This window comes from Phocoena sinus, chromosome 4, assembly GCF_008692025.1.
Source record: "Phocoena sinus isolate mPhoSin1 chromosome 4, mPhoSin1.pri, whole genome shotgun sequence".
Lineage (NCBI taxonomy): Eukaryota > Metazoa > Chordata > Mammalia > Artiodactyla > Phocoenidae > Phocoena > Phocoena sinus.
The window spans coordinates 35,295,650-35,319,162 of record NC_045766.1 but is presented as its reverse complement, the minus strand read 5'-3'; the positions used below and the strand labels follow the sequence as shown (position 1 = coordinate 35,319,162).

At 40.0% G+C, this 23,513-nt stretch overlaps 1 protein-coding gene across 1 annotated transcript in view; it reads left to right on the top strand.

Annotated features, from left to right (window-relative positions):
- The window catches only part of PLCH1 (phospholipase C eta 1), a 237,967-nt gene that overhangs the window by 106,541 nt on the left and 107,913 nt on the right, over window positions 1–23,513 (top strand). The window contains exons 3-4 of the mRNA XM_032631291.1: window positions 20,124–20,270; window positions 22,280–22,522. Coding sequence (XP_032487182.1) covers window positions 20,124–20,270; window positions 22,280–22,522 — 390 coding nt within the window. The remainder of the gene's footprint in view (window positions 1–20,123; window positions 20,271–22,279; window positions 22,523–23,513) is intronic.

Sequence of the window (23,513 nt, the reverse complement as noted above, 5' to 3'; positions counted from 1 at the left end):
TTATTGTTTGTAGATTTTTTGATGATGGCCATTCTGACCAGTGTGAAGTGATACCTCATTGTAGTTTTGATTTGCATTTCCAGATAAAAATTCTTAACATCATGGAACTTATTTCTAGTGGGAGAGGCAGACATTATAAGTAAAACAGGAAGATTATAACATTTAAAATATGTAGCCTCTTAGGACATTTACATTTTTGGACTATGACACATTTGAGAAGGTGGGCATCTTGACAGTAGGAAACTCTTGATACCTCCACCAGGGGAGCTATAGACCCCTCTCAACTCTCAAGAGTGGCGTTCTTCACGTTCTACCACATCTTCTGCCCTTTCTCTCCTCTGGCCCTGTCAGTAAAACTGACCATCGTAAAAAGTGAGATATTGTACTTAGGAGTTCTTCACACTTGAGGGGAAACAGAGTCATAAAAAATATTTTATGGTAGCTTGTTGTCATCATTGGCAATGTTAGCAGTAGAAGTGAAAGTGACTTTTTTTTTCCAGGAAAGAATTTTGATGTGTCGTCTAAGAGGGGTAGGGCAAGGAGGTCAGCCTAGGAATCTGGCAAGTTAGAAACAAGTTTTTTATTAAGATCACAAACTCAAATGGGGGTTACTTCCCTAATATGAATGCCATGAGCATTCATAATATTACTATTACAGGTCATGTGCAGGCTGTCCTCTTTCGTTTACTAGTAAGATTCCCATAAATCAGATGAAACTTTAAGAAATTCTTCCTTTCCCTCCTTTCTTCCTCTCTCTCTCTTTCTCCCTTTCTCCTTCCCTGTCTTTCTCATTTTAAATTAACTGCACCAGGGAATTTTTTTTCCCCCCTTTTGTAAGATCTTCCTTTAAGCAGAGCCCTTAACAATCTCCTGTGATCAAGCATTTTAAAGTGCTTACATGGGCATGGCTATATAGAGACAGTTAAATTGACTTAGGCCCAGTCATCTCAGAATACAGATGAGGAAGGCAGAAAATTGTATTATAAAAAACCGCAGCTTGGGGCTTCCCTTGTGGCGCAGTGGTTGAGAATCTGCCTGCTAATGCAGGGGGCACGGGTTCAAGCCCTGGTCTAGGAAGATCCCACATGCTGCGGAGCAACTATGCCCGTGAGCCACAACTGCTGAGCCTGCACATCTGGAGACTGTGCTCCGCAACAAGAGAGGCGGCGATAGTGAGAGGCCCGCACACCGCGATGAAGAGTGGCCCCCGCTTGCCACAACTAGAGAAAGCCCTCGCACAGAAACGAAGACCCAACACAACCAAAAATAAATAATTAATAAACTCCTACCCCCAACAACAACAACAACAAAAAACTGCAGCTTGGACTGGGAAATATTTTGTCTCTAGTGATGTACTGCTTTATAGCTGGTTTGTTCATGGATATGATGATGGCTGTGGAAGGTAATAGATACTTGATTCAGTTGTCCTGAATAATTCTAAATTCTGGACTAGAGCATGGTAATTGATTTAAAGGAGATCTGACTTTTTGGTTTTGATAGAGATACAGGGAGTAGTGAGTGCTTGCAATGCGTTGGAATAGGATACTTTATAACAACAAATCAGCTGGTTTTGTAGGGTTTCCACTTGTAGCTTTTTGGTAGCTGGGATACTTATGCCACTGAGAATAGCTCTTTTAACACAGTAATTATCATTTGCTGGTATGACCCTGTGAAGCCACATCCACCCTCTGACAGAGCTGATGGTCACTGTGAAACTACTGAAAGCTGCTTTAGATGAGTCAAGCTGGCTTGAACGGCTTAAACCTTGGATCCCCACATTTCAAGAACAGAAGGAAGGGTACATTGGTTGGAAATATGATTCCAGTTAAATGAACCATGTTGATTATTTTTATGTTCCTGAATTGAATACTTAAAAACAAAGAAGAGTCCTTCCGGTTATTCGTTCACCTAGAATGGACTTGTTCAAATGGCCAGTAGTGGTGATTGTTTCCTAAATACTGACAGATGCTTTTGCATTATTCATCAAAAGTGTTTTCTGTCATTAGAATCACACTGCTTTCACAGCGCTGCAAATGTTTTCTGAGATTTAAAGAAGACATAGGCCTCGTTGGTGCTTTTTTCGCTTTCAGATCTGGATTGTGAGGATAAACTCCGATGTTTGAATTGCTCTTGTTCTGCTAGAGGAAAAGAATTTCTGATTACAGCACTTATTAGCAATTGCAGTGCTGAGTCAGTTGCAAAAATTTAAAAGAGCATGCAGACTGGGACGTAATTGTCCTGTGAATAGATCTTTAGGGACGCAGCCTAATGGGATGAGGGTCTATAATGGGATGAGGGTCTATAGCTTGTTGAATCCCCTATGAATGTTGTGACCCAGGGCAGGGTGAGCAGACCTCCTGGGAAGGCTTGTGCATCTCCTGGGTGTTGACTTATGCTGCTGCCTCACTGGTTTCTTTTGAACTGAAGTCCTATTGCTCCTGGTACATGCATTATGTTTACACATAGCATAGCTTGAATTTGGCAATGATCCTAGCATTATACTGAGGCTTATACAATCACTTATGCGCAAGTACACCATCAAATTTTTTTTTTTTTTTTTTCCGTACGTGGGCCTCTCACTCTTGCGGCCTCTCCTGTTGCGGAGCACAGGCTCCGGACGTGCAGGCTCAGCGGCCATGGCTCACGGGCCCAGACGCTCTGCGGCATGTGGGATCTTCCCGGACCGGGGCACCAACCCGTGTCCCCTGCATCGCCAGGCGGACTCTCAACCACTGCGCCACCAGGGAAGCCTCATCCCATTTTTAAGGCTTGTGATTTGTTTGTTGGATCTACTACTATGCTTTTCTGAATTTACCAAAATTACCAGAATTGTTTTCTGTCTTATGCTTTGCTATGGCTCTAAGTCAGGCAAATGTGACTTAAATATGGATCAGTAAAATTTTTAATAATAAATTTGCATCAAATTTTAGGGTTAAGAGAAATGACTTTTAGGAATAAGGCAGATATTTTTCTCTTCAAAATTAAAGATTAGAAGTAGTTTTTGTGGTAACTCAAAAAGAATATTTTAAGTTCTAAAAACTTTCTCCATCATATTAAGGCATTTTAGTATTTGTCTTTTAATTTTCAAATCTGTTTCAGTTCTTATTCTATATGGGCAAATAGCATATTAGATATTTAAACAAAAACGTTATTTTTAAAATATTGCTTGTTAACTGTAAACAGTGGAAAACACAGAAGAAAATGAAGAAAATTATAAATCATCCATAACCCTGTAATCCAGAAATGACTACAGTTGGCATTTTGGTATAAAGTCTTCTAGTCTTTTTTCCTTTTCTTGTCATGTACAGTATACAGGTGTAATGTTGGAGCCTTACTTTTGTGCGATTCACTAAAGTGCAGGAGTCAGAAAAGAGCAAATATAGATGGTAGATACCAAATGAGCGGATGAGTCACCAGAATAACTGAAAGGGCTTATAATAATGCTGCCTCATCCATAATACAGTGAAATCACATGGATAGCTCACGAACAGCTTTAGGAAGTTTACTTATACTTAACTTGGAGTTCTGGGAGAATAAAATATTTTGATTAGATGAGCCCTCCGGCCAGCTAGGTGACTCCACTATACTCTAAAAGGTCTAATAAAAACACTGGCAGTCCTATTATTCATTATTAGCAGAAATGACGATACATTGATTACCACTAAGCTGATACCATTTCTCATCATCCATATTAACTCTTACTCTAACCTTAGTTTTAAATGCTAAAGAAATCACTGTTCCTGGGATAAATACAAATCAATCCCCAGCTTTTATTCATAAATACTTTTCTTTTATGGCGACAGATAACAGTCGGGGATCTCTTTTAGATCTGTTCATCAGGAACCACAAAATCTTTAATCCAATAAACAAAAACGTGTGGCATCACCACTGTGTGCCAGGCACTGTTCTAGGCACAGGGAATCATGAGTGAATAAAACATTTCTATTTTCGTGGAGCTAACATTTTAGTGGGAAATGACAGAAAGTAAAGTAAATGGCTGTTAATAATAGACAACCAGGAGGCCTCTCCAGTTTGGGTGATCAGGACCTATTCCTCTGTGTTACTTAATTCTAACCTGAATTGCAAGAAGGAGTCAGTCTTGCAAAAATATGGAGGGAAAGCATTCGAGAGAGAAGGGACAGTGAGTCACAGTGAACTGGAGAACCATGTGGAGCCCAGTGATCATAGGAAGAGGAGTAAGAGAGACAGGCTGGAGGGAGATTGTGTAGGCCTGTAGCGAGGAGTTTGGGATTGATTATAGTTATTGTGAGAGGCTGTTGGAGTTTTCTGAAAAGTCTACTTGACCTTTAAAAAATATCACATTAACAACAACAACAACAACAAAATAACCCAACCCAATCACAAAACGGGCAGAAGACCTAAATAGAGAAATGCAAATCAAAACTACGAGGTATCACCTCACATTGGTCAGAATGGCCATCATTAAAAAGTCTACAAATAATAAATGCTAGAGAGAGAGTGGAGAAAAGGGAACTCTCCTATACTGTTGGTGGGAATGTAAATTGGTGCAGACCCTATGGAGAATGATATGGAGGTTCCTTAAAAAGCTAAAAATAGAGATATATGATCCTGCAGTCCCTCCCCTGGGCCTATATCTGGAGAAAACTCTAATTTGAAAAGATACATGCACCTCAATGTTCACAGCAGCACTATTCACAATAGCCAAGACATGGAAGCAACCTAAATGTGTATCGACAGAGGAATGGATAAAGAGGGTGTGGTACATATATACAATGGAATACTACTCAGCCATAAAAAAGAATGAGATAATGCCACTTGCAGCAACGTGCATGGACCTAGAGATTATCATACTAAGTGAAGAAAGTCAGACAAAGACAAATACCATATGATATCACTTATTTGTGGAATCTAAAATATGATACAGGGATTTCCCTGGTAGTGCAGTGGTTAAGAATCCGCCTGACAGTGCAGGGGACACGGGTTCGATCCCTGGTCCAGGAAGATCCCACATGCCATGGAGCAACTAAGCCCGTGCGCCACAGCTACTGAGCCTGTGCTCTAGAGCCCGTGAGCCACAACTACTGAGCTGGCGTGCCACAACTACTGAAGCCCGCGCGCCTAGAGCCCATGCTCTGCAACAAGAGAAGCCCCTGCAGTGAGAAGCCCGCACACCTCAACAAAGAGTAGCCCCCGCTCGCCACAACTAGAGAAAGCCCTCACGCAGCAACAAAGACCCAATGCAGCTGAAAAGAAAAAAACATATACAAATGAACTTATATAAAAAACAGAAACACACTCACAGACATAGAAAACAAACTTATGGTTACCAAAGGGAAAAGGGGTTAGGGGAGGGATAAATTAGGAGTTTGTGATTAGCAGATACATACTACTGTATATAAAATGGATAAACAACAAGGACCTACAGAAAAAAAAACAAGAAAAAGAAAAAAAATGCCACAATAGCTATGACATGGAGAACTTTTATGAGGAGAGGACTTTGGAGAACTTTTGGCAGAGAGGTCATGACATGGAGAACTTTTAGCAGAGAGGTCAGCTGGAATGCTCAGACATCTAGGAGAGAGATGATGGTGGGGCTTGAATCACCAGGTTGCCATACTGACAGAGAGAAATGGTGAATTTGGGTTGTGCTTTCGATGAAGAGTCAAGACTTTGTGAAGGATGGAGAAAGGAAACAATGATGACTTCTTGGTTTTGGGCTTAAACGATTTAGGGGTTGGTGAAGCCATTTTCTGAGATGGGGAGGCTGGGGGCAGGAGCAGGTTTAGGATTGATATGATGTTTAAGATTCTTAGATATCCCAGCGCTGTCATCCGGCAGTTGTACGTAGACGCCTGAAACTGAAGGTGGAGAATGGTGCTGGAGATCTACACTTGGAGTCATCTGTGTGTGGACTGGAATCAATACCCCAGGATTAGGCCACATTGCATAGGGTGGTATAGAAACCAAATGTTCCTTCAGTATTTGGAAGCAGTTGTATTGTCCTGCCGTAGAGTTTTCAGTGATTCAGAGTCTTCTGACAATACCCTGAGCTGCTAGTTTCTCTGAGCTCTGATGTCATTTAGGAAGGAGAGAAACTAGTGTTTGTTGAAGGTGCAATGTGTGCTGAGAATTGAGCATGACACTTATTATACCTCATCTCATTGAATCTTTACCATGATTATTGTGTTTAACATGTGAGGTGACTGGCTCAGAGTCAGCTAGGTAGGCCAGGTGACAATGTGACAGAAATGAACCCAGGATTTGAATGCAGGTCTTTGGACTTTTTTTTTTTTGCTTCATCATGTTTGCAGTTGGCAGAATTGTAAAGGAGTGGCAATATTTTATTTTGCTTGCTCTTGCAAACTGCATGCAATTTTAAAGTAAATATAACACTTCCCATACGTTAAAAAAAATTTTTTTCAAAGCAGTACTGGCTTACGGCAAAGACAAGAAAATCCTGTAGCAGTACAGAAGGCTTTAAGGTAGGAATTGAAGTACCCTTTTCTCTTCCTCTTTAAGTACCATTCGTTTTCCACAAATTCCAGAAAATTTCCAAGACTATATAACATATATTTATGTATGTTACAAAACTCAAATAGAATTGTCATGCTCTAAATATTGCTTTGTAACTTTTTATTCACTTAATACTGTATCTTGGACAGCTTTCTCTTTTGGCAAATTTAGACCTATTGTATTATTTTAAATGACATCATAATATTTTATGATTAACTCGTAATTTATTTAATCAGGCCTCATCGACATTTAGGTGGTTTCTAGTTTGTTTTTAGACAATTACGAACAAGGTGGTAGTGATCAGCCATATTACCTCTATTTCTTGCTTTATTATGCCAGTATTTGTACAGGATAAAGCCCTGGTACTATGATTGCAAGGTCAAAATGCATGTTTATTTTAAATGTAGGTAAATATTGCTAAATTGATTCAAATAATGTTACCTAATTTATAATCTTATTATTAGCCCTGCAACTTCATCCACAATAGCTTTCTTCACATTAAAATGTGTGCTTATCAAGTGAAATATCATTTCACCTTTTACTTTAAGCTTTTAACCATGAGTAAGGTTAAGCATTTTCTTCTATCTATTTATTGGTCATTTCTTCTGTGAATTGTCTCTTTTTATCCTTTTGCCTGTTGACTTGCAGGAACCCTTTAGATCATGGATATTAATCCTTTTTTCTGTTGTGTCTCTTTGCAAATGTTTTGTCCTAATCTTTTGCTAATTTTGAATTATGTTTATGGTTTATATAGATATTTTTACATGTAGTTAAGTTTATCATCCTTTTCCATTAGGACTTCTATCCTTTGCCTATGTTATAGAAAGTGTAGAATCCTTACTCTGGAAAAGCTTCTATGAGGACAGACTGAGTCATATGGCATTGCTTACGTGCTTAAAATTGTGTAGACGATAGTGGCTGAAATAGGTCCTGCATTCCATTGACTACTGATGTCATATATGACTCTCCCAGTGTCCTATGTTTCTGACATTAAGACAGCTGTCAGGTGTTCATCAACTTTCTGCCTACCTCCTACATTTTTCCTGGGCCACAGCTCTTTCTTATCTTTTGGTTCTTTCTCACTGACTCTCTTCTTCACCATTGAAAGTTTTGCTTCCAGTTGCTTCTTCTTGTCCCTGCCACCATTGTGTTTAATATTTCCTATTCTTTCTTGATCCATCCCTGACATTCTCCCGACCCTCTCTGACATTTTTTCTGTCCCTTGTCAATTCCTATATGCTTCCCAAGATTTACCCCACCAGTCATAGGGTGATCATGGACACTTCTCAGCCCTGTTTGTTCTTGCTTGGTGGACATCCTTATACTGCTGAAGAAGTGTGAGAATGTTTGTGTTCACATGCACATGCATGTGTTAGTGTGTGTAATTATTTCTGAATGCAGAGAGACTCAAGGAGTCTTGTAACCAGTTAGTTTTGGTTTTAATGCTGGCCTTTTTGTGGGGCAGGGGGGACTGACTATTTAGAAAACTTTATAGCACATCTGCTCTGATTATACATGCAAATTTTGCTTAAAAAAAGTTTTCGGGTTTTTTCATCTTTCTCCCATTTTTAGATTTTCCTACTTAAAAAAATGATTTTAAGATCTGTAGTCAGTGATTTGGGATAACGACTCTAATCAAAATGCTACAAATAAGCTATGGTGAATGCTCAGTTACTTAGTGATGTTTACGTGGTATTAAAAAAACAAAAAAGGAAAAGCTTATGATATTAGGACCAGGGTTGGGGTGAGGGGCAAATGATTTTCGAAAAATAAACCTGAGGGGATATGCCGAAGCATTTTCCTTACCACAGGGAGACCTTTTTTTTTTTAATTTTTTATCATGGATTTTTTTTTTCTCCCCCCGCAGCACAAAACCACCTGCTGCAGAAATAAGGTCCCTGCTTTAAATGCTATACAACTTGGTTTCCAACTGGCTGTGGCTGGAAGGTGCCAGGCCTGCTTCAGCTTAGCAGGTGGTCTCTGACTCCTTCAGCCCTTGGGAGACCATTGGCCTGAAAATAAAGAGACTTGGGGGTAGGGAAGCTCTTTGTTTTCTAAAGAAAATGTGACCTCTTTCTCCATTCTCTGTTCTTTGACTCACAGACAGAAAGCCTTACAGGCACACAGAAGTAGGACTTCTGTGGACAAAATTAGGACAGTTTGCATGAAATCAGTTAAACTTTCTTGACTTTGTCGTTGTTGTTGCTGTTTTTGGCAAAAAAGGATTGACTCTGCAAACCAGTGGTTGCTGAGGGATATAGAGGCTTAAGTGTAAGAACTGGGAACTGCTGGGGGTTTATGAATTTGTTAGAGTACAAAATAGACATTCTTTTAAAACGCAATTAAAGTAAAACAGGAGGTAAGTGGAAAGTGTGTACAGTGACTTTAAGAAATAAATGAGGGCTTCCCTGGTGGCGCAGTAGTTGAGAGTCCGCCTGCCGATGCAGGGGACACGGGTTCGTGCCCCGGTCCGGGAAGATCCCACATGCCGCGGAGCGGCTGGGCCCGTGAGCCATGGCTGCTGAGCCTGCGCGTCCGGAGCCTGTGCTCCGCAACGGGAGAGGCCACAACAGTGAGAGGCCCGCGTACCGCAAAAAAAAAAAAAAAAAAAGAAAGAAAAGAAATAAATGAGACACTAACAACCTCAACAGACACTTATTCTGTGTTAGTGTGTGTAGCCCACTGTGTAAGTTTCCTGTCGAGGTATCTTGCTTTTCAAAGAAGTGTCTCTGGTTGGGGTATAGGTGAGATCAGATAAAATGCGGACTGGTCATAAGGCTCCGAACTAAGAAAGCACCTCTGCCCTACTTAGCAGCTAATTACAAGTGAGAGTAGATCTGAAATTGTGAGGTGCTGAGCAGCTCCCAAGGGGACAAGAAGTTATAGAGACATAATCAATAACGATTATTTGAAAATCAGAATTTTCATATCTTTTAACACTTGCTTTAACTGGGATATTTCATATTTTTTCAGTAGGGGATGAGACTTTGTGCTAACATCCTAATATACAACTGAGCTAGTAAGCCTTTGCTTCTTACATTTAAGTGACTCTGAATTAAGTGCTGTAGCTGGGAAGCTGATTGGCTCCCAATAACCACATGCTAAACAGGTATGGTGAGCAGTAATGGTGCCTGTAACTGTTTTCCAAACTTAAATGGGCCTCAGAATTACCTGCAAGAGCTTTTAAAATACAGATTCTCAAGGAACAAGGATTTCTGGAGACATGGTCTGGGAGTCTGTTATCTCAAAGAAAGCCAAGCTTGGGGACCAGTTGCTGCCTTAAGAGAAGTTGGATTTGTCCAAGGATCACAGTTGACTTCTGTCTCCTAACAGCTGTGTACCCTTCCATTTTGACCTAACCATCAGTCAAACAACAAGCTAGCATTTTGAAATTAATACATGGTATAGTAAACTTTTTATTCTTTTTAATATGCGCAGTAGAGATGCTTTTGTGCTTTGACATGGCAGTTTTTGTAGAACTAAGGGAAAATATTTTACTGGTTTTAGGGAAGGTTAAGCCTCACTAAGTCCCCTTGTCCAGTGTCACCAAGGAAACAACTAAGTTGAGGAGTAAGCAATAAATGAAACTGGCTTTCTAGTTACTAAAAAGAAATGTCAAGGTCTAATTTTTACTGTGGTAAACAGAGTATTTATCATTCATTCAAAGTAATCACAGCTACTGTTTGCATACTCTAAGCGGGAAGAAAAAATGTGCACAGACCTAGAACAAGAACAAAGTAAAAAATGCACCAAGTGCTCTTATTATTTTCATCAGGGGTCAGGCTCAAACTCTGTCTTCTCTGGAGTTCACCTGATCCATGCCACATTCCCCACCCCCATCCCTTATTGTCCCTATTTTTTTTGCATCCCACTCCTATTTTATTGTTATTTTTACATACTACTTACTAGAGCTGTCATTCCCACGAAGTTGTAGTATCACTGTGATCAAGTTTACAAAGCTAGACCTGGTATATTATAGATTTTTAGTATTTGCTAGAAAGGGTCTAAGGAACCAGCAAACAGATTCCTTGTTTTTATAGATGAGAAAATCGGAGGCAAAGCTGTTGGAAAGACTTATCAATGATGAGCCAGTTAGCAGCCTAGACAGGACTTGAAGGTAGGCAGTCCACATCATGGAAAAGAATGAGAGTTGCTCCAGGGCTCAGGGCACCTGATTTCAAACCTGGCTCTGCCATTTCCTAGCTTTATGACCTCAGACAGGTTCTTCATTTCTCTGACTCTATAATGAGAGGCAATTAATTATCTCTACCTACTACACGGAGATATTAAGAGGAATAAGTCACATAATATATGTCAGTAGTCTTCACTCTGGATATCAAGTAGAATCCCTGGGAGGACTAAACAAATCAACAAACAAAATAGATGCCCAGTCCAGTTGTACCCTGAGAGATGCTGATTTAATTGGTATGTGGTGGGTCTTTGTGATCAACACTTTTAAGGAAGTGCCCAAGTGATTTTAATGTGCAGCCAGGGTGAAGAACCATGAAAGAGCCTTGCTGGATGGCAATGGTCTTTATAAATACAGTTCGGTATTTACTGTGGCTTGGGAATTTTGCTCCCAAGTATTCAGTACAATGTCATATCATTAAATAAATGACAGAACAGGATCTATAGTCTATGTATATATATATATACATACATACATATACATATATATATACAAACCATATTGTTGAATGGTGACAACATTGTCATTTCTTATGTTGACTTAGAAAACTCTTTACATAGTAGATGGAACTAAATTTAGAATTTTAAAATTAATTCATGTAGCCCTTCCCCATGGGATAACATTAAAATAAAACCAACAAAATGATCTTGTTATGAATTCTTGTTTGTATTTCAATTGTTCCCCAGGGCTAACAATTATGGACCAGAAACAATTGTTGAATATAAAACAGGTCTTGTTAAAAAAGAAAGTATCATGTGAAAGGCTGTAATAAAATAGAAAAAAGGTTCTGACATTAAAAAAATTACTGATTAATTCATTTCACCCTTTCTTTGACCTAAATCCTCCCATATGTATTTATCAACTTTGCAAACATAGTGATTATGTGTATACAGAGTTTGCAAACAAGTTCTAGAATGTTACTGCTAATCAATTAATTTCTAAAAGCCTTTCAAATAATCTTATCTTCTACACAGGAGTGATTTAGGCAATGAAAAAAAAATCAATGAACTTCACATTGTTTGCTCTTCACTGGGAAGAATCATGACTTAATAAGAGTGGAGCTCTCCACGGCTGTTTGTAAGCACACTTATAAGCTGATATTATTTGACTTGAAGGCCTTATTACTGGCATGAAAGAGCATTTCAAGTGGAAGCCATTCCCTGTGAGAGCAGTTATATTTTATATAAAGATCATTTTGAAAATTCACGTCTGTAGTAAGAGATCCAGATGTTAATCAGCTTTTATTTTTCCTTTAAAGTTATTCTAATAGGCTTTTGGATTGAACTAGGCTTTCAGCTTGTTGAAAGGTAAAATAATATTTGTGAAAGCCAGATCAGCCAGATCACAGAACTTAGAGAAAAATATATTTTTAGGTTGAGGGAAGTAGGATAATCAGCAATACTCAGTGACCTTCTGAAGTCCACACAGCTAGTGACGGAACCCAAACCAGAGCTCTTTTTGCTACCCCTCCTTCTGTCCCTAAATCTGGACTGACTCTGTCATCCAGCCCATCAACAAGGTGTCTCAGGATTCACTATGTACCAGGTACCAAAATATGTTTTTGGTCTATGCTGAGACCTGAGCATACCCTTTACTTCTGCTCTGATGATTTTAGGAAATCTCCCTTTCCTTCCTTTGACAGAAACATTACCTGCATTGTTTGGTACCGTTTCCATATAGAAATGAAATTGTTTTCAGAAACTAATCCCTTTCAGCCACACAGATTTACTCTGATCTGTGGAAGCTGGCAAGAAATCAATTCACATTTTTCATGTACCTTTTGGCTGAAAAGATTCTCTTGCAGAGGATCTGGACTTTATTTTTGCCCACTCCGCACAGTTTTTGTTGATCAGTGTCCCAGAATAGCTGTGTTTACAAGAGAGTGCAAGTGATATTTTTGTATGGTCTCAGCACAGGCATGGCCATGAGGCTGTATGTGAGAAACGGTCTCAAGGTGACCTTTAGAGCAGAGAATGAGCAGGGCACCAGGTGTGCTCATTACTATTAGAGGGGATTTTGCTTCTTGGCCTTTTAGAGAACAGATCTAGGAAATAGAAGATCTGTATGCTTGTGTATATGTACACACAAGCGTACAAATACACAAATACTCGTGTCTATGTGTATATGAATTTGTTTACTTTTTGTGTTTGTTTCCACTCCTCTCATTCTCACTGATTCGATTTTAACTTTGAACATGTAAGATCCTACGAGCGATATCAGTCCCTTCCTTACCCTCTTCACTCAATTCTCTCCAACCCTTATAGGTAACCAGCTTCACTGTTTTCTGGGCTATCCTTCTTACATTTCTTTTTGTGATGATAAACAATATTTGTATATTAAAAAATTCCCATCCTTTTTTATTACACAAGAAGTAGCATACTATAAATGTATATATGCTTACTTAACGCTTTGCCTTTTTCACTTACTATTATCTCCTGGAAACCCTGTATCAGTTCATAGAGATCTTATTATTTTTTATAGTTGCATAGTACTGCCTTGTGTTATGTGTATATTATTTTATTCAGCTAGTCTCCCATTCTGCATCATTTTTACCCTAAGTGACAGTGGAAGAGTTTCGTGTGATGTCAGGGAAGAAGGCGAAAGAGAAGACAAAGCAAATGAACACAATCATCATAGGAACTTCAGAAACATTATGCTGAGTGAAAGAAGCCAGACACAAAAGGCTGCATACTGTATGATTTTCATTTATATGAAATATCTGCAAAAGACCCATCTGTAGAGACAGAAAGTAGGTTGGTGGTTGTCTAGGACTGTGAGTGAAAATGGGAAGTGACTGCAAATGGGCATGAGGTTTCTTCTTGGGGTGATGGAAATTTTCTAAAATTAGATCATCAGGGACTTCCCTGGTGGCACAGTGGTTAAGAATCTGCTTGCCAGTTCAGGGGACATGAGTTCAATCCCTGGTCCGGGAAGATCCCACATGCTGTGGAACAACTAAGCCCGTGCGTCACAACTACTGAGCCTGTGCTCTAGAGCCACGAGCCACAACTACTGAGCACACATGCCTCAACTACTAAAGCTCATGTGTTCTTGGGCACCACTACTAAGCCCGTGTGTTGCAACTACTGAAGCCTGCACGCCTAGAGCCCGTGCTCAGCAACAATAGAAGCTACCACAATGAGAAGCCTGCGCACCACAACCAGAGAAAGCCCACGTGCAGCAACAAAGACCCAACGCGCCCAAAAAAATTAAAAAAAAAAAAGTAAAATAAAATTAGATCATCACACAACTCTAAATATGCCAAAGCCATGGAACTGTACATTTAAACATTTGAATTTTAATGTATGTAAGTTATATCTCAAAGCTGTCATCAGGTGGCATGTATGGCATTCCTAACAGAATGTGATTTTCTCTGATTCGACCTTGGCTTAAAGACTTGAACCCACTTGGATGCCATATAGACTTAGTGGCAATGTTAGGCATCTCTCTCCCCCCAAATGATATTTTCTACTACAATGCTTCAAATAGGAAATGTATTTTTTAACAGCATTTTCTGCTTGAGGGACTTAGTGAACTGATAAACCCTAAGGAAATTTACTTATTTTAAACTAACTGTGGCAGAAATGATTGATTTAATCCCTTTAAAGAGATGAATTCTAAAGGACCTTATAGACCACTTGTTATGCCTTTTATTTTACAGATGAGACTGAGAGTTTTAAAACTAATTATGTAGTAAAGTTAGAAATGTAGTCCTCTACTCATCTGTTCTGCTCTTTAAATATTTATACTATTCTGTTATGCGGCGATTAAAATAATAATTATTAAGAGTCTGTAAAAACATGGAAAGCTGTTTACAATACAAATGAAAAAAAAGCAGGGTGCCAAATGGCTGAAATATCATGATTGCAACAAATATGTCAGCTATGTATTCATATTGAGGCCTGGAGCACAATAGACAAGAACAGTATGCGTGTTATGTAATGGACTCATGGGCGTTTCTCCCTTAATATTCTTGAACATTGCTGCATTGTATCCAAATAAACTTCTTTTCTAAAAATATTAAGGCTACCACAGGGAGAATGTGATATCAGAGACATAGTTTGTAGCTGCCTGAATCTGTAACCTGCATTTGCAGACTTTCCCCAGATACCTTGCGGCAATGGAAATGTGTGTGATGAGGTTACATCATCCTAAGCCTCTGGCACTCTTCCTTTGCTTTCCTGCCCCTGGAATGTTGCCTTTGTCTCCTTGTTTCTCACCCTATTTTATGGAATCTACTGATCTGGCATGGCTGGTGAATGACTTTTATAGTGGGTACTCTTACCTATCTCAACTGAAGGTAGAACATGAAGAGATTATGCTGGCCCTTAAGTAGTTTAGCTGACACTGGAAGAATATTTTGTCTCTAACATGGGTGATTATTACCCAGTGGGAATGAGTTAGAAAGAAGGAGGTTTCTCCTTCTCTGGTTAGCTGTACAGCTCCAATGGACTGTCTCGTTTGAGGAAGGGAGAAATGGGTTTAGATGACTTTCAGGACTTCACTAGACTTGAGTTTTTCAAGGTGACTGACTATGTGGCTTTTTTTGTGTGACAGGGAACATCATGGAGAAAGCATAAAGCGACTACATAAACACTTTAAGCAGCACATTGTTTCATACCCTAGCTCTGCCAAGTGTATTTTGATCATATGTACTTGTTCATGGCAAAGGGTAATGCTGGAGTTTTAGCCCATGGATGAGTTGGTGGGATAAATGTGAAGCTAGCGAATATTTAATGTATTATTCAGACACGCTCCCTCTTTAAGGGGTTGGATTCCACTTTCTAAAATGTTTGGGTTTCTTTGGACTGATGCTAAGTGATAGGCGGTATTTATTAGCTCAAGCAAGTGGTTAAACTTTTATATCACTGTGCTTTTCCTGTTAAAATGCTGAGAATATTGTAGCCATAGCAGTTCCATTTCAGGGAAAAGAAATGGGACTGTGAAAAGTAAAGGGAAAGAAGGGGCAGTGTGAATAAAGTAGAGGGCACCATGCCAGATATATAGGGGGTCCTTTCTATAGGTCTGTAGTCTTTGCTTTAGATCTCTGATGGTACAGTTAATTCAATTTTCTGTTCTGGTATAAACAGTTCATTTTATTCTCTCTTCCCAAACAGACATCTTCCTGAATTCTGTTTTTTTATCCCACGACTCCTTTGCTCAGAAATATCGAGTGAGTCTCTCTCTTATTGCTGTTGGATTTCAATCTTAGGCCAGCATTCCTAACCCCCGACACCTAGTCTTATCTGGCCCAAAGAATCAAATATCCTGTTAATCCCCTTTTAGGTCACCATAGACAGAGGACCATCTTTTCCTATCCTCTGATCATACCCCTGCTCTTTCCTGTCCCCAAGCCTCCATTGACACTGTTTTATTACTACACTCAACCCCATCCCAGCACACTGTATTCTCTTTTTACTATGGACTCTCATGTATTTTTGTCTTGGCATTTATTTTTTAAAATATCAGTAATAAAACTGTAATAATAGCTACCATTTATAGTGTTTATATTGTTCCAGGCATCATTTTCAGTACTTTACATGAATTAACTCATTCAGTCTTCAACAACATTTCAAGGGGTAACATTATTGCCATTTTATACACAAAGACATAGAGGCACAGAGGGATTAAATAATGTGCCTAACCTCCTACAGCTAATAAGTGGCAGATATGGAGTTCTTTCCCAGGCTGTCTAAATCCAAACACTGTTCTGAATCATAGCTCTAAACTACCATTTATAAGTTATCTTTTTAAAGGTTTCATGCTCTTGAAATTTTTTTTAACATCTTTATTGGAGTATAATTGCTTTACAATGGTATGTTATTTTCTGCTGTATAACAAAGTGAATCAGTTATACATATACATATGTTCCCATATCTCTTCCCTCTTGCGTCTCCCTCCCTCCCACCCTCCCTATCCCACCCCTCCAGGCGGTCACAAAGCACCGAGCTGATATCCCTGTGCTATGCGGCTGCTTCCCACTAGCTATCTACCTTACGTTAGGTAGTGTATATATGTCCACGCCTCTCTCTCTTGCTTTGTCACAGCTCACCCTTCCCCCTCCCCATATCCTCAAGTCAGTTCTCCAGTAGGTCTGTGTCTTTATTCCTGTCTTACCCCTAGGTTCTTCATGACATTTTGTTTTTCTTAAATTCCATATATATGTGTTAGCATACAGTATTTGTCTTTCTCTTTCTGACTTACTTCACTCTGTATGACAGACTCTAGGTCTATCCACCTCATTACAAATAGCTCAATTTCGTTTCTTTTTATGGCTGAGTAATATTCCATTGTATATATGTGCCACATCTTCTTTATCCATTCATCCGATGATGGACACTTAGGTTGTTTCCATCTCCTGGCTATTGTAAATAGAGCTGCAATGAACATTTTGTTACATGACTCTTTTTGAATTATGGTTTTCTGAGGGTATATGCCCAATAGTGGGATTACTGGGTCATATGGTAGTTCTATTTGTAGTTTTTTAAGGAACCTCCATACTGTTCTCCATAGTGGCTGTATCAATATACATTCCCACCAACAATGCAAGAGGGTTCCCTTTTCTCCACACCCTCTCCAGCATTTATTGTTTCTGGATTTTTTGATCATGGCCATTCTGACCGGTGTGAGATGATATCTCATTGTAGTTTTGATTTGCATTTCTCTAATGATGATTAATGATGTTGAGCATTCTTTCATGTGTTTGTTGGCAGTCTGTATATCTTCTTTGGAGAAATGTCTATTTAGGTCTTCTGCCCATTTTTGGATTGGGTTGTTTGTTTTTTTGTTATTGAGCTGCATGAGCTGCTTGTAAATTTTGGAGATTAATCCTTTGTCAGTTGCTTCATTTGCAAATATTTTCTCCCATTCTGAGGGTTGTCTTTTGGTCTTGTTTATGGTTTCCTTTGCTGTGCAAAAGCTTTGAAATTTCATTAGGTCCCATTTGTTTATTTTTGTTTTTATTTCCCTTTCTCTAGGAGGTGGGTCAAAAAGGATCTTGCTGTGATTTATGTCACAGAGTGTTCTACCTAAGTTTTCCTCTAAGAGTTTGATGGTTTCTGGCCTTACATTTAGGTCTTTAATCCATTTTGAGCTTATTTTTGTGTATGGTGTTAGGGGGTGATCTAATCTCATACTTTTACATGTAGCTGTCCAGTTTTCCCAGCACCACTTATTGAAGAGGCTGTCCTTTCTCTATTGTACATTCCTGCCTCCTTTATCAAAGATAAGGTGACCATATGTGCGTGGGTTTATCTCTGGGCTTTCTATCCTGTTCCGTTGATCTATCTTTCTGTTTTTGTCATGCTCTTGAAATTTAACCTCTTTAAGTCAAAGTCTCCTTGTTCTCTGCTTCACCTCATTATATAGCCATGTGCATGGTGCAGGGGGTGACTGTGATTATCTGCTTACTGATGTGACCTAAGGTCAGTGGCCAAAGAAGTTCTAATAGATTTTTCTGGGAGTTTTGGCTTGCGAGGTTAGACTTGTTGATTTTATCTTGATACACTGGCTGTCTTCTGGTCTCCCTCTAATTACTGGTGTGAGATGGTCAGGGTGACTGTCAAGAATTCAAATCTGTGGCTTTCATTACCTAAATGAATGGTGCTCAGTGGTAGGTAAATTTACTAATGTGTATGAAACCAAATCTCAAATTTTGCTCTGGTCTTCAAAGTAAACATTTTAAGTTTGCGTGTTTTTTTTCTTAAGCAGTATTTTGTTACTTGTATATTTGGTATGTCATATGAAATGGGTAAGAGCAACCTACACTTCACCTTTCTTGCAGAATCAAATCCCAAAACCATGCTTGATTTTATGCAGTTCTTCCTTGATTTCTTTGGGAGAAGGAAAGGCTCTGCATGGAGGAAATAGTGGAAGTTGGTTATGTTGAAGTTACCTTGAGTACTCTGTGCATACAATGTTAAGCTTTGGGATCAGGTTTTTTCCTAGTAAAGACAAGTTAGCCAAAGAAGCCGAAGTCTAACATTGTTGGAGTTGACTTGCTGCGTTTCTTTTATCTAACGGTAGGCTGCTTGATCAGGTAGGTACTCAGAGCCAGTTGTTCCTAGTGCTTTAATGGTTGCATCTGTGCCTATGTATATTAGTCGGTGAAACAGAAGCTGTTTCTGGCTGAGGCAATGAGAAAAGGGCGTTTGGAAGAGTGTTGTATAACTTGGAGAACGAAGGGGAAAATGGAATAATTTGCCAGTTTCAGGAAGAGTAACTGTGACAACTGTAACATCTTGGGGAGGCCAACCAGGAGTGTCTCTTAAATCTTGTACTTTGAAATGACTCAGTTCTGTTTTCATTCAGTGCTCTACTCAGGGTGTATGTTCCTCGAAAGGGAGTCAGATTTGCTCTCAGCTTAAGTCAGGTGGCCATTTCTTGCTTGGGGTGATTGACAGGCCACCAAAGGCACATGGAATGGGAAAGAAGTATTTCCAAAGGAAAAGTGGGTGCAATTAACAAAGAAAGGGAAACAGACACCACCAATAGATACAAATGCTCACTTCCATCAAGGTTCATCTCAAAGAGGAGAATTTAAATGATAGCATTAACTTGGCTAATAAGTGATTTAGATTTTATCTGAGTTCAATCACCAAGTTATTTCTCTACTTAGAAAATCCTAGCAGCTAAATTCATTAACAAATATTTTATGTTTAATTGTGAAAACTTGATTATTTTTCCTCATCACTTTTTTTTTTTTTTTTTTTTTTTGCGGTACACGGGCCTCTCACTGTTGTGGCCTCTCCCTTTGTGGAGCACAGGCTCCGGACGCGCAGGCTCAGCGGCCAAGGCTCGCGGGCCCAGCCGCTCCGCGGCATGTGGGATCTTCCCAGACCGGGGCACGAACCCGTGTCCCCTGCATCGGCAGGCGGACTCTCAACCACTGCGCCACCAGGGAAGCCCCTCATCACATTTTAAAACATTTATTTAGCTGTTTTCAAGCATACATAAAATTATAATGTGAACCCATATACAACTTCAACAATTGTTAAAACATTTTGCCAGTCGTGTTTTTGCTAATTGCATTTTGAAGCATTATCATAAGATGTTTTTACTGCTGGTTATATAAAAATTCACAAGTTTTCACATGAAGTCTGAGAGCTTGCTTTATGAACATAAATTCAAGCACCAAATTATCATCGGTCTTATACCAAAAGGCATGTTGCCAGATAGAGCAAAATATGCTTTGTTCAACAGTAATGCATTGTTTATCTAGAAGTAGCATTTTATTTCTGTCAGTAAGGCTTTTTACTGGTTTAAGCCCGATGAATCAATTCTTTAACAGCTGTCTCTTCAGATTACCTCTTCTAAATTTGTCTTCTGGATCTTGAGCGTTTAGGGTGTGATCAGAAGTTTTATTTGACAGTAAGGTTTCTGAACACCAGGACTCACCTGCATTGTGTGAAAGCTGAATGTACTCTAATCTTGTTTGCAGTTGAAAGATGCATGAGTGTCATGCAGTCCGGGACACAGATGATCAAACTGAAGCGTGGGACCAAAGGGCTCGTCCGGCTCTTTTACCTGGATGAGCACCGGACCCGCCTCCGATGGAGACCCTCTAGGAAGAGCGAGAAGGCAAAAAGTAAGACTAACTTTTGAATTCTCTGTTTGGCTTGACATAGTAACACATGGGTTCTATTGGGTGGGCTCTGAAGCTTCAGATCTGTAGACTTTTCATATTTCTGCAAGTTTTAGGGTCAGTTGTTAGAGAATGTGAAGAGACAGAATAAGTGATGACCATTTTTACTTTTGTTAATCCTTTGGAGGAATTTAAATCCATAAAAAGTTTTCTTATCCACGATGCTGTAAACGGTAATATTTCCCCTGTGTTGGAGACATATTTTTGTAGTTGGGATATGAGGTTTTATAACTTGACATCTTTTATTTTCCTATGAAAAGTAAAGGACATCATAAATCCAGTGGGATTTAAAGTGTTTTGACATACTCTGAGCACAGTTAACTGATGAATGAATTAACAAAATTGTTTCAGTGATATCAAGTAAAATAGCGTTGATCTGTCTCCTCTGTAAAGCCTCTCTCCCAGACCTTCTACACTCAGCACCCGGTCCTGGCTGAGTCCCCTGTAGTGTCTCTCTCATCTGCTCCCTCCCTCCTGTTTTCACAGGGGTCTTCTTTGTCTAGGGTCTCTTCACCTTTCCGGTGGCCTATTACAAAGTCTCCTAACCAAGCTCCATTTTGCTAGTTTCTTCTGCCCCGATCAGATAAGATGCTTTCCTCTTCAGCTCATAGACAACCTCGACTAATTAGGCTTTCGTGATACACAAATTTATTCTCTCACATAACAAGAAACTCAGATTGGCCGGCCTCAGGCATGGGACATTGAGTCTCTAGTTCTGTTTTCCCTGAGTGCCCTTGGCTCTGTCCCTTGCGTGTTGACATCATAATCGAGGCAGCAGCAACCTGGCTTCACAACTGATAGGATGGTGAAGATGCAGAAAGGAACCTTCTCTTCAGTGCTTCCTTTTCAAGAGCGAAGAACCCCTTTCCACACCCTTCTCTCAAAGCAGGGTGCCCATGTCTCCTTGGTTAGAACTGGGTTATGTTCCCAAACCTAAAGCAATCATAGGACATAGAAGTGGGGTCACTCCACTGGCTTGGGCCCACTAGAAATTGCCCGGGGGCTGGGCATAGGCTCATTTCCCTGTGAGTCATGTGGAGAACGAGTTAGAAAGACAAATTGGGAACGTGCCATTAAGGCAGAGCAGAGGCGTGGACAGTGTATATGGGCAATCAGTAAGATTGCAACCCTTCTTATTCATGCCCCCAAACAAGCAAGCAAAAAAACAAAAAATACTGTCTTAGTCTAAAGTAATCCGCTCTGCAAGTGCTTCTGTGACACACACTGGCAGCATTACTCCACTACCTAAATAATGCTATTCTCTGGTCTGTTACTTCAGCTCCTCATAATCTAGCCTCCAGCTCGACTTATCTCTATCCAGCTTTATCTCCCATTACTCTCCTTCTTGAGCTTTTCAGTCCAGTGTAAATGGCCTGTTCAGCATCTGTGGAGCCGGCCTCATGTTTCTGAATCTTTGTGTCTCTTTCCCTTGGCTGCCACTGTGTTTTCCCCTCCGCCTCTCTAAGCCCCGCTCTGCCTTTACCCTCATAGCTTTCTCTCTATAAATCCCAATCACATTTAGCTATGCTATTTGGTTACCACCCAATTTTTTTTCCCTTCAATTTTTAATGGCTGTTTTATGCATATTGTAAAATGTCAAAGTTGGCTCTAGGTCTTTGTATGTTTTCCTGGCATAAACGTATAAACTATACATTTGACATATTCATAGCCCCCTTTTCTACCAACCTTCTTGTCCTGCTGGGCATATCTGTCTTCCTATCATAAATTTCAATACCCTGACACAACACCCAGGAGGGTGTTGTCTGGCTGTCCAGGAGAGTAAAATGGTACATGGAGAAGGTTACTAGCAGGAAATGACAGAGCTTGTATTTCACATTCGGGCTTAATATCACAATTCACAGACAATGAATTTTATTTTTAAATTTTAAGATGATTTTGCTTTGCCTACGTATCTTCACCTGCCACATAACTGTGTATCTCTTTCCTCACAGTACTTATTGACTCCATTTACAAAGTCACCGAGGGTCGGCAGTCTGAAATATTCCACAGACAGGCTGAGGGGAACTTTGATCCCAGCTGCTGCTTCACCATCTACCATGGCAACCACATGGAGTCCCTGGACCTCATCACCTCCAACCCTGAGGAGGCCCGCACCTGGATCACAGGCCTCAAGTACCTGATGGCCGGCATCAGTGATGAAGATTCCCTTGCCAAAAGGCAGAGGACCCACGACCAATATCCTCCCTAGAACTTTAATTCTAAACTGTGTGTGAGTGTGTGTATGTGTGTGTGTGTGTGTGTGTGTGTGTGTGTGTGTGTGGATTAGACTATATTTTTTTCCCATAATTTTGAGGCTTAAATCCACTTCCCTTGCTGTTTTTTAAATTTAATTTAATTTTTATTTATTTATTTTTGGTTGTGTTGTGTCTTTGTTGCTGCGTGCGGGCTTTTTCTAGTTGCAGCAAGTGGGGGCTATTCTTGGTTGTGGTGTGTGGGCTTCTCATTGCGGTGGCTTCTCTTGTTGCAGAGCACGGACTCTAGGCGTGCGGGCTTCAGTAGTTGTGGCTCACAGGCTCTAGAGCGCAGGCTCCGTAGTTGTGACGCACTGGCTCAGTTGCTCCGCGGCATGTGGGATCTTCCTGGACCAGGGCTCAAACCCGTGTCCCCTGCATTGGCAGGCGTATTCTTAACCACTGTGCCACCAGGGAAGCCCCCCATTGCTGTTTTTTTCTTTACCCTTAGTACCTTTCTGTCCCCTCCTCACTCCCACCCCAAGTAAATGAATGCATAGAACATGTAGAAACTTAAGCTTGCGTGAACTGAGGTTCAGACTTCTTCTGAGGGGACTGGATTTACTTTCACAATCTGTGACATGTATGACCTTTCTGAGCTCAGTTTCCTTATCTGTAAAGTGAGAGTGTTAGGTTCGTTGACCGTTTTGGTTCCCTTCCTCACATTTTGAATGGTCTTAAGAATACATGTACCCCCTCTCCATGTAGGAAATAGTACCACTTCCTTCCTTGGAATGTGCACCCTAATTTTTTCCCAGAGTGGTGGTAAATTTGTGCTGCTCTAGCTATAATCCCTCACCAAGGGCATTGTTGGAGTAGACTGGAAATATTCAGCCCCTGAAAGGATGTTGACAGTGTAAAGGTCTAAGCTGATGAGCCATGATGTTTTCATCCGTATTCACAGCATGCAGATAAATGCAACTGGGATTCATAA